Raw genomic sequence first — 12,305 nt, 5'->3', positions numbered from 1 at the left:
CCTTTGTGTGACCAGGTTTTATTATGTGGAAAAAAAACAGGCCCAGGATGGATATAAAGCCTAGCTGACCTGAGAATGAACTGCCAGGCCCATGAACCTAAACAGTGTTGAACTTTTGCTGAACTTTCTAGAGACACCAGATGGAAAGTGCCTCTTTCTTTCTCTAAGTGCCATGAAGACACGGGCACGCTCTCTAAACACCGGGTTCAGGATGTTTAGATGTGTTTTGGGCCATTGTTGATGTGTTCACATGCTCATGCCCGACTGACATTCTTACACTGTTCGCGCGTTATCAGGATGCAAAGCAACCAAAAAAGTAAGTTTTTAGTTTTCTTTATAAAGACTGTGCATACTCTGGAAATAGGTCACAAGAATATTATGCAGAATAAATGCAGGTTTCTTTCAAATGAAAACATCCGCATTCCACATCTTAGGAAACTACGTCCTTATGTCAGTAATCAACTTAAGCACCAAAGCTGAAAAACAAAGTCAGCATAGTTCACAGGTCGTCTGACCAGGAATTAAATTTAAAGAGCCTCACAACTATAATTCTGGAGCTGTTTGACTGTGGCGTAAATCTCCCCAGGATGCAGGGCAAAGGTTTGCGGTTTGGCCACATTCGGGTTCAACCTGCGGCCACGTTAAGTCGCCTCAGCTGAAGGTGGTGTGATCTGCAGTAACACATGCGGGGACATTGACACTTTGTTGTCCACATATCACAAACTAATGAGTAAAAAGTACATTATCATCATCAGCAATTTTTCTAATATCAGGAAATGTAGCAGATTTGTAGTCAGCGTAAGTCCCACAGACTTTATTTGGTTCTGCTGGCGTGTTTTTGTGGAAATAAACTTTTTATGTGAATAATCCAGCTACCTGTGTTTGTCTGCTGTATATGCACATTCATGTGTTAATGAGAAATACATCAGATCGAACCTTTGTGGAATGCATAACAATAACAATGTTCTGTGCACAGTTTGTGGCCCTCGCACTCATCAGACACAAAGTCCTGAATAGCCTAACATTCCTCATGATTTCCTTAAAACTGGACCAGGAAGCAGTTTTTATGAAACATTACTTCATCTAGAGTATTGTTGTGGGTTACGCATTTACTTGGCAAGCAAAAGGTCGCTGGTTCCAGCTGGAGACACAAATCCCTTTTGGGATTGTGTCAGAAAGAGCCTCTGGTGCAAATCTCTACAAAATCAAAAATTTGGAGTTACCAACTGTGGGGAGCAGCTACACAGAGAAATAACCCCCAGCTAAGAGCCAAATATCTCGTGGTTTGCTACTGCTAACAACCACTGCTGCCGTGAGAGACTGATATCAGTTTTTCAACTGATTGCAACCCATTGCTTTTTACTTGGGTCCTTCATTCATCACAATTAGAGTTTTTAATGAACTCTCATTGTAAATATTGTTTTAGACACTGAATTATAAATCAGAGAATCACTTTACCTTTAGGTCTAGATGCAATACCTACACATTGTAGTTTTTCCCATAAGCAGATATTGGCATTTTTAGACTTTATCCATCCAATAATACTAATAATAAAAGACAACCATATCTTACTAATACTGCTTAGGTCTTCCTAATGTTTGTTTAGGTTAAGCTGAAATTAAAGTGAATAATCTTAATTAATCATAATCATAGCTTTAATTAGGACACCTCCAGCACAAATATTGATATGAGACTTTGATCCTCATCTTTGCTTATAATTTATGAGTGTAACTGAAGTTTTATAGTGAGCTGTATAGCTTATTGCTTTTTATGGTCATTAATCAAACACACACCTCATTAAACCGGCTTTCTCACAGACACAGTCAAATACCAGCAACGTTTTATCCTTTTCTGAAAGGATTTTGCAGAATCGAGGTGAGCAGACGAATGTGCAACAAATGATCCAAAGACAAGCACAAAACGAAACAAGCTGTTGTGTTTTCTGGGTTAAAGATGAGCGTGTAAGTTAAGCCTGAAGGATTAAGGTAATCTCATCATATGGTTCCTCTGGGAAAGTGTAGGCCATCCAACTTATTTTGGTAGACTGATCCTGGATTGATGATGGAAAAGGACGGATTGTAAATCAACAAAATCCACGGCCCAGAAATGACTGTTTGGGTGATAATCAGCTCAACTGTCCAATTTGAAATCACAAATAAAAAAACAGTTCGTATGACAATAATTAGCTTGACAGAAAAAAGCTCCAATGACAACAAAGTTTTCATTTAACTTTTTTTTTTTTTTAAATACTCTTTTATATAATTCTAGTTGTTTTATGTACAGGTATCTAACACCATCGAACTCGGTTGGAGCAAAGTGGTGAGATGGTTAGAATCGTCTCCTGACAGCAAGACACCCCTGGCTTTGAAACACCGGCGGGTTGACCCCACATCTGCATGGGTTCTTTCCACGTAATACAGCTTCCTTCCACAGTTCAAATACATGGATATTAGGTTTTTAGATTTTAAATTGGCCACATTTATGTGACTGAATGATTTTGTTCATGCAAATGTTCTTTTTCTTAAGCTTGTGCTTTTAAAAACGTATTGATACTGAATATCCAGAAATCGGTCACTTGCTAAGTAAATAAATAAAATAAGGCTTTGCTGACATGATGCAAAATATAGAAAAACATAACTTAAAAAAGAGATTTTCCTTTGTAGTTATAACTTTGCTTTTGTTTGTCTCCTCCACTTTTAAACATAATAAAGGCTGGAGCACAAGTGGCTATCAGAGCAGTACAGTTATGAATAGAGTTTATACAGCCTCTGTGAAAGCGGACTTCCCTTAACTTACAGTGTATTCAAAAACTTTTGATGCATATTATGATGAGTTCATCTTCAGATGTTTAACATTTCAAATCTGCAGTCTGATCGCAGATGTACTCTGCCGTTCCTCGTTGAATTAATATTTCACACGAGTTCTTTTTGCGCTCGGTGAGACAGATTAAAGCGGTTTAGCGGAAAACAATTGCGCATGTGTGCACCGCAGAAAACAACTAAAGGCGAGACGCTAAAGAGACGAACTACGAGGAATGCGCACGTGCGCAAAGTTACTCCTGGCCAATCGTGCCCTTGGGATTTTCTGGACGGTCTTTCTCCTCCTCGTGCGAGGAAGGATAAAAAGGCCATTTCACACACGCACTCTGGTGTACTTCCTCCGCATATGTTCACGATGCTGCAGCTGCTGACATTCTTGGTGGAGAAGGTCTCCCTTCTTTTCAAGTTCAAACTCTTTGAGTCCAGCTGGTTAGAAAGCCGGCAGCAGGAGTGCGCTGAGCGACGCACTCCACCACCCCTCCGCAGGGGAGACGTGCTAGAGGTTCCCAGATCCCTCTTCACTCACTTCGGCATCTATTTAGGCGACAACAAAGTAGCTCACCTGATTCCAGACATCCTCCCCGTGCTCACGAGCAACGACAAGCTCATCAGCTCTGTCATCACAAACGAGAGGCTCATCCTCGGCTGCATATACAGGTGTGCCACGGTGCGCGTAGACACGCTGGAGGACTTCGCGTATGGCGCCAGCATCCTCGTGAACCATGCTGATAAGATGATGAAGACGCCACCTCTGCCCGACGACACCGTCGCCAAGAGAGCTGAAAAACTCATAGGAGCCTTTCCGTACAGTTTACTGTGGAGTAACTGTGAACACTTCGTGACGTACTGCAGGTACGCAGCAGCAAGGAGCCTGCAAACAGAGCAGGTAAACATCCCAAATTGCCCGGGGCCATGTCTAAAGTATGCCGAGACTTTTAAGAAATGTTACAATGATAAATAACTTTTTTCTGTTTTCTTCCCTCTGCAGTTCTGTGAGGTCCTAAAATCAATCATCAGGGACCAACGCACTGTTATCGTTTCCGGGCTTCTTGGAATTATCTCTGTTGTTTACTTTGGTATAGCACCTTTAACTACATTACCCACAATTCTGATTCCCTTCACTCTCTGGATGGCTGGTTAAAAGAGCTCAAGGCAAGAAGCCAATAAAGACGATGAACTTTTACTTGGCAAAACCTCCCTGGAACACTGAACTCCAGCTTCATGCTTTGTCACAGTTCTTTGATTTTACTGGCCAACAGTGTTTGATGTATTATGTTGTTGCTGCATCATTAGTTTCTTATTTTACTCTCAAAAAATGTGGGGACTAAACTGATTTCTTTATTAGAAGAATACAGTGAGTTATTTCTGCTAACATTGAGTCACCACAAAAGTGAGAATAGAGTGGACTAAATCAATAATAATGTTGATGTATGTAAATAAAGGTTATGAATATGACAGTTGTTTAATAAACAATGCATTTTTACGTGTTTGTTTTTCGTGTTTCGTGTGAATCTGACTCTTCTTACATCGCCACATGAATGAAAGTGGAAGAAGAGGCCTGCATCATCCATGCTAATGGCAGATAACTGGTCAAAGGGGCAGATAACTGGTCAAAGGGTCAGCTGTGGAACAGGCTGCGTGAGAAAGCCTCCAAAACAATAGTTGACAAACAGATAGAGAGCAAGTGATGGATTATCACAAACCTTTATACTTTTATATCAAGAAAGAGTCAAACCCATCACAGGACTACATTTGGCTTCAAGGGTATTTGACATGAAATTATAAGAACCTATCTCAGCTGAGAGTCAGGGTACATCCTACACAGGCTGCCAATCTGCTGCTGGACAACCAGCAACCACTCACACCCAGACCTACGATAAATACAGATCACAGATATCTATCTAATATATTTCTCTTAATATTCAACAAATCACTGAATAATAATGAGACTGGTTTGAACACTTGGAGGCCGATCTAGTCTGCAACAAAGAAACTAACAAAAGGTGCTTCTTTGGGTGTAATGGCTCAATAACTGTGACCTTTAAATTGGAATTGAACTTGTTGCCCAATTAGCCTTCCTGGTGGGGACGCTTGACCTTAATACCCCACAAATAGGCCTGAATTTCAAAATCCAACCATACAGAAAAGGGATTAAAGAAAGCTCCTTTGTTTTCCTGTGAAATTCACACTAAAACATTGAGCAACATTTAATCCTCCTCGGAAGACTCGGCCCTCCCATTTCTGTTATAAATAAGACGGTCAGGTGTCAGCCTGTGTGCTGCACACTGCCATCATGTTTCTCTACCAACTGCTCAGCTTTTTCTTTGTAGTTTCTAAAAAGGAAGAGAAGCCCAAATATGATTTATCTCTGTACAAGCGCGGCGACTTGCTTGAGGTACCCAGGACATTATTCACACATTTCGGGATTTACCTGGGGGACGATCGTGTGGCTCATCTCATTCCGGACATCCTGCCTGCGATCACCAAAAACAAATCTGCGATTGCAAAGATGGTAACAAATAACCGCCTCATCCTGGGGGCCATCACCAAAGAAGCAAGCGTCAGAGTGGACTCTGTGGCAGATTTTGCTTATGGCTCCGAGATCCTGATCAACCATGTGGATAAAGTGTGCGCACAGCCTCCCTTAGATGGAGACGAGGTGGCTCGGAGGGCAGAGAAACTCCTGGGCTCAGTCACCTACAGCCTGCTGTGGTACAACTGTGAACACTACGTCATGTACTGCAGATATGGAATGGCCATCAGCTACCAGACATACCAGGTAAACTCCACACAGAAAGGCCTCCCAGCAGCAAGACTAAAGGATGAAGTTCACTTTTTTACAAGACTGACTTCAAACAAGACTAAATAGGTTGTTTGTCACTGCGTTTAAACCTCGTGTCCATTCTGGTTGTAGAAACATAATTTTTGAATACCTTGCCACAAACAGAAGAAATGCATTTAAGGAAGTTAGACTGCTACAAAATATTTGAATTTTGTAAAGTATTTTTTAATAAAAAACCTATAGAACACAGTAGATTTTGCTATTCACTTTATTTTGAAAACCATATTAGAAAGAAATCTCCTGGTATCTATTGCAGCCTGGAAATATAATTAAAGCAGCCAGGACCATATATATAGTACCAGACATTTTATATATACATTTTTTTTACATAGGTGTTATTTTAGAAAGGAAAAACATTGATTTAGACTTTTTCTCAAATAGGGTGGATTTTACAGGCTGTCTAAACTTGTCTAACTTTTTATAATTACCTCACTAAACAGTGTGTAAAAATGGTTTATTATTACTTTTTAGGGATTTATATTGAAACAAAGGCTTGCCTTTTAAAGGTTATGTTTATTTATTTATTTATTTTTTTTGGGGGGGGGGGGGGGGGTTTAAGTTTTCCTGCATTTGTTATTTTGAACGTAACTATATCCTGAGGCGAGCAGCTCCATCTAGTGCTACTTTGTGTCCACATTGTTGTCATCAAGACTTTTCCTTTTCAGAACAAACATCTTCTACTTTTCTAAATGTATCTCACACACTTTGTCATTTATCACAGCCTAATGTTGACATTTTCCCCCCCAGTTCTGCACTACGATACGGAAGATCGTGTTCAGCAGACTGAGCGCCCTTTTGACTACACTGTGTGGCGTGTGCACTGTGCTGTATGTAGGCTGCGTGACGCCGCTGACGTTTGTACTCGTCCTGCTCGTCTCGTTCACGATCTGGATGGCAGCCTAATGACCTCTGGAGAGACCGAGCTGAGAGAAAGGACTCTGGCCCAGTTTTTGCTGTGTTACTGAAAACACTGGGAAACAATGTTTCTAGGTTGTTGTTTCAACTTCTTATATACGGCTGTTTTAAGTGCTTTCTTTTTTCTTGTAGTTTTCTGAACTGTTAAGTAAGCTGTGATATTACTGTAGTTTAGCAGGTTTATGTAGCACAAATGTATTATGACTCAGGCGCAAAACTTTAAAGACTTTGAATAAAGCTCAAAGACATTTAAATTAAATAATGACCAGGATATATGACAGAGTACAGGGATGAGCTGTGCAGTAAGTGTGATAGATGGGTTCAAAGTGGGGGTGGAATTACATCAGGGATCAGCTCTGAGCCCGTTCTTGCTTGCAGTGGTGATGGACAGGTTAGCAGATGAGGTCAGGCATGTCTTCAGATGACATTGTGATCTTCAGTGAGGGAGTGCCTGAAAGGATGGAGTTGTGCTCTGAAGAGGAATGAAATTCAGTAGAAGACAGAATACATGTATCCTAATGAGAGAGAGACAGGTGGATAACTGAAGGTGTAATGAGTAGAGACGTTGAAGGTAGACGAGTTTAAATACCTGGGGTCAACCATTAAAAGGGACGGACAGTGCACAGGAGAAGTGAAGACGAGAGTGCAGGCAAGGTGGAGTGGGTGGAGCTGAGTCTCAGGGGTGATATATGACCGAAGGACAGCAGCAAGAGGGAAAGAGATGGTTTATAAGATGGTTGTGAGACGTGCTGTGATGTATAATTTGGAGACGGTGGCACTGACAAGAAGACAGGAAGCTGAGGAGGTGGCAAAGTTCAAGATGTTGAGATCTTAATTGGGAGTGAAGATTATATATCAGAGGGACAGCTCAGGTTTCACAGTGAGAGAGGAAAAGTTGAGATGGTTTGGAGATGTGATTATGATGGCCATAAGCAGCAGGAAAAGAGAAAGAAAAAAGAGGAGGTTCGTGCATGTATTGAAGCAGGACACGCAGCGGGTTGGTGTGACAGAAAAGGCTGCTAAGGATCGGGTAGATGGAGGCGGGTGATCTACTGTGGTGACGCCTAAAGGGAGAAAGATGATGAAGAAGAAGACGAATACAATATATGTCAGTGTGATGGTGTATACAAATTGTATTGTGATAAGATTCACAGAAATGACACAACTTGTTACTTTTGTATCTTGTAGAATAAATTACTGTTTGTACCATGTGGACAAAAGTGCAATAAGTTTCTTCTATTGTAATTAGTTTTTGTCATTCTGTTAAACAATTGGAATTTCCCTTCATGTGCATTGCATTACTTTTAGGGCTCATAGGTCATATCATTACATTATTATCCGCTGCTAATTCAATCGTTTTTGACAACGCCTTGTCTGGGAAAAATAGGCGGAGACAACAATGCTCAGAATTAAATGTTTTTGCTGCGTACTCCCATTTCAACAGTAGCAAGGAAAGTGATACATGCAGTACAATGTTCTGAAATCATCTTAATAAATTCTCTGCAAATATTCAGTATATGGCTATGCAAACACATACTGGGGATATTCACTGGTGATCCATAAGGATTATTTCAAGAACCACAGTTGTAAATGAATAACTCTTCTGGACAAGTGAGCACACAGACACATAGCGGTTCAACAACAGTAATGATAAAAAAACAAAACAAAACTCAGTACCCACAAATCTTTATTGTGTTTTTTTTTTTGACACATCTGTCTTTGCCTGCAAAGCTTTTAGATGTGTGCAGGTGTTTGGAACAGAAATAACAGATTTCAAACTGACCTAAACTAACTAATACATTCAGGGGTTCCTTTGCAGAAGTAACAAAACTGAGAAAAAGGTTTTGCAAAAAGAAGTAAAGAGAAACATCCTTTTTTTTAGAGGAGAATATTATCTGATTGATTCAGAGAAGAGGGCGTTTAAGGATTTATAGACAGAACTAGTGAGATGAAAGCAATCAGAACAAATCCAGGAAAACAGATGCTAGAAAGAACAACAGGAAATGTGAAACACTGAGCAGGTATATATGTGTAATGTAGCGCTTATGAGGGGAAAAATATAAAATATAAATTTATATTTGTCATGACGTAAACACAAAATGAGACACTTATCAGAATTTCACAGCATCAGATGCAAAGACTTTAAATGTTCAGCCTGGCCAGAGCGCTCTAATAACTATAACTGAGCCCACCTAAGTCTGACGTCACTAGGGTTGCCAACCGTCCCTTAAAAAACGGAATCGTCCCGTATTTAGAAACAAAAGTACACGTCCCGTATTGAGCTAATAAGGGACGCACTTTGTCCCGTAATACAGTGAGAATCAAAAGTAGTCTATAAGTTTTAATGTAATTAACGCTTTGTTTGAAAACACAATTCCCAGCCCCGCCCCTGCTTTGTGACCAATGAGCTGACAGCACACTTATGACAATTCGAGTATGACAATTCAGATTACCGCTCATCTCATTGGTTGAGGAAAGGTCGCTTGCGGAGAAAATACCGGAAGACAACAGATGACCACAACAAAAAGCATGGCCAACAGGGAAACAAACGCCGACACTGCGGTGCAAGTCTCAGACGACAGTACACCTGAAGCTGGGCAAACACTGCGATTTTCAAACTGCACGATTGGCTCGCATGGGTTATAAGTTCGTAGGTCACGATGCAGGTCTCACACTATACCGCCCGATGCTCTGATGCGACCTGAGTCACACTGTGCCTCCATAAAATGAAGGTTATAACAGAAAATCTGTCGCTCGCTCTCCCTCTTTGTCTTTCACTCACACAGACACACACCACCATCAACTTTGCTAAATTACTAATGACAAACATGATCAGGCAGCTGTGATTGAGCAGCAATGTAAATCCAACTATTTTCACGGTTGTTGTGGTCGTGATAATTTGGTGATGCCACATCGAAAAGGCTCGGATGAGCTTTCCAAAGTTCTACAAGTTGTGCCTCCATCGCTTGAGTCCAGATCACACGCTGCACAGCCGTGCTGCTCCGTCTTTTTCACCGACGTTTACGTGTTTGCGCGTGAGCAGTGTGAGCGGCTGCGGTGACACCCTCACGAGCGATTGATGATCGGGAGCTGGTCGTGAGGTGTTAATCGCTTCTCGTTACCCCACGTATACTACACGATGCACGATGAAGGCCAAAATCGGGCCGATCACCAAATTGGTCGCACGACTCAAAAATCGGCTCAAAATGGGCCAAAAATCGCACAGTGTGAGCCAGGCATTAGACCAGCAATGTTTGTTCCTCTCAGAGAAAGAAAAAAAGGCTGCAAAAGTGCAGGGAAGAATGGGAAAAGGAAAACACCTGGCTGGAAAAGTGCACGATAACACCTATAAAGCGCACTGCACTGTGTGCCGGTGTTGTGCCAAAGTAGGTATCCCCGACAGAATTTGTTTCCCCTGTGCTGGGAGCACGCAAGAAGTACTGATGTTTTCATTTTGTGAAGTTACATTACCATTCAGTTTGAGGGTTACAACAGAAAATTATATATTTATTGCTCACGGGTGTCAGGTGGGATTATTTTAATAAACCATTAACATTTTGGCTGATAACTATTTTTATTCTCCTGTAACTTTACTATATAAAGAGCTAAATCCTCCAAAGTTTCAGGAGTAATGCGTCATAATAAGAAGTGTTTGTGAACGAAAAATCAGCAATGTGGGATACTGTTTGTCCGTGATTTACACGGGGGGAACAAATTGTGGCAGGATCAGCCTGATATTATTTGTATCCCACTATAACTTCGTTGTATAAAGAGCTAACATCTCAAAAATGTCAGGAGTAGTTAGTCATTATAAGAAGTGTTTGTAAACTAAAAATCAACAATGTGGGATACTGTTTGTCCGTGATTTGGACAGTCCAGCGTGTGCTCCCGACGCAGGGGAAACAAATTCTGTCGGGGATACCTAGTTTGGCACGACACCGGCGCACTTTTTCCATAGGCGTGCTTCTAATGGTGGGCACATGAAGAACATGAGGGGCGTGAAAGCTCGGGGAACCCTTAACCAATTTTTGTCTACCAGGCCACGGCAGAACCAGATATGGTAAACACTGGTTTGTTTGTTTTTAAACCCTCTGGTTAAGGTTAAAATGGGCATGTGCAGTGAATATCAGCGCTATGTGGCCAGAAGTGTGATAATATAATTTATTTTGTGTAATAAACAACTGCAAGGATAGATGATTACAACAAATAGATGAGTAATACATAAAAGTAATACATAGATGAATAATGATGATGAGTTATGACGCGTAATCATGGGAACAAGTGGGTTTACAAACGGGAGCAAAAGCTGAAATAATGCCTCTGCTGAAGCCAATTGCACTAAATGCACTAAATGTGCACTGTTACAAGAATATTTTTCTTTCTATTGTTTTCTATTAATTTATATAATTTTAAGTTAAGCAGGACAGAGTTCTTTTAAAGAAAGATTTACTTTTATTATCAAAAGTTAAGCATGACAGGCTTCTGTTTAAGAAAGAGACCTGTTTTATTGTGTTAATGTTGTCATTTTGAGCTAAAAATAAATGGCTAAATGATTTTTGTTTCCCATGTGTTGATATCACAAAGAATACGCATCTACTTAAATCAAATTCAAGTCAAATGGTTAAAAAAAATAATTTCACACACAAAAAAAGAGCTAAAAAATTCACCACACTGGGAAGGGTGAAGACAACTGGGTCGCCCGGCCCTGGCCACGAGGTGTCCCTTAATTATTTCTCAGGGAGTTGGCAACCCTAGACGTCACTAGCCGTGTCTGGACCTAAACTCCGCTGCAGGTCCATATATCAAACGGTCACTATGGCATTACTGAGAGTTGAAAAACTGTCTAAAGTCTTTCATCTTTAATAAAAATGATCAGCGTTCTGCTCTACCAGGTGTAACAATTGAGTTTAACATCCAGGCATCCATGAAAACGGAATTTATGACATTTAACGGAGTTAGAAGTTAGCAGGAAGTTAGCTCGCTAGCTTCTATCTAAATACAATATAGCATGTCCTGACTGCGGGGTTTTGGAAACAAATTAAAACGTACAGCTCTGTTATCACTTCCAACATAAATGAATACAGAAAACTAAACAGCAGTGACGTTTGTAGGGTTACTGAAGTTTGGCTAGCTGGTATATAATGATGTGCTACGTGACCGCTAGCGACACAGCTATGTTAGCATAATATAAACAAGCTAACTTTTTTTCCACTTGATAAAAGTTAACGTGAGTGTTCTCGGTGGTCAGGAACAAATGTAATCGCATGGCAGGATGCTGTAAAAGGACCAAACTTCAGCCAGGGGAACAACTGAGATAATCCATCCACAATACGAGGTTAGTCATTCATATACTGCTGCATGGACTGGGCTGTAGTTAGATCCTAAGGTTTTAAAAACTGAGCTTAAATAAATGATTAGCGGTAATAAAAGCCGAGGGAGGTCAACAGTGATCACTGACTGTTTTAGAAACTTTTTGAGGTTAAATAGAAGAGAATACAAAACATTAAACATGTTAACAAAACAAAAGCCATATTAAACGCAGACTACTTTAGGCCCGGAAGTAGGATTCGTCACGTCATCACTTAACAACCGGATTAAGTAGATCATGAATTAAGATTAAGATCGTGGGCAGTCCCCACTGGTGGGGTGAGGAACCAACACATGTGAGCATGAATGGGTACGTCTCTCCTCCCTTTATCAAATTAAAATTCATTGTGGTCGCTGTTTTT

At 40.6% G+C, this 12,305-nt stretch overlaps 2 protein-coding genes across 3 annotated transcripts; both read left to right on the top strand.

Moving 5' to 3' along the window:
• Positions 1-2,957: 2,957 nt before the first annotated feature.
• Positions 2,958-4,303, top strand: lrata (lecithin retinol acyltransferase a). Of its 2 annotated transcripts, none has more exons than XM_085163335.1 (2): positions 2,958-3,671; positions 3,808-3,896. In XM_085163335.1, the coding sequence occupies exons 1-2, from the start codon at positions 2,977-2,979 to the stop codon at positions 3,821-3,823; spliced, it is 711 nt and encodes a 236-aa protein (XP_085019461.1). In that variant the 5' UTR covers positions 2,958-2,976; the 3' UTR covers positions 3,824-3,896. The 2 variants fall into 2 exon arrangements, with proteins under 2 accessions (XP_085019461.1, XP_085019460.1); XM_085163334.1 differs by having other exon boundaries at positions 2,962-3,705; positions 3,808-4,303.
• Positions 4,304-5,081: 778 nt separating this feature from the next.
• LOC146517168 (lecithin retinol acyltransferase) lies at positions 5,082-8,723 on the top strand. The gene is made up of 2 exons (XM_085163337.1): positions 5,082-5,598; positions 6,409-8,723. Exons 1-2 carry the CDS (start codon positions 5,113-5,115, stop codon positions 6,562-6,564), a joined length of 642 nt encoding a protein of 213 aa, XP_085019463.1. The 5' UTR covers positions 5,082-5,112; the 3' UTR covers positions 6,565-8,723.
• Positions 8,724-12,305: the final 3,582 nt, after the last annotated feature.

The sequence above is a fragment of the Neolamprologus multifasciatus genome, chromosome 6 (assembly GCF_963576455.1).
Source record: "Neolamprologus multifasciatus chromosome 6, fNeoMul1.2, whole genome shotgun sequence".
Classification (NCBI taxonomy): domain Eukaryota; kingdom Metazoa; phylum Chordata; class Actinopteri; order Cichliformes; family Cichlidae; genus Neolamprologus; species Neolamprologus multifasciatus.
Note: the sequence above shows the minus strand (reverse complement) of the source record. Positions and strands in the feature narration are given on the sequence as shown.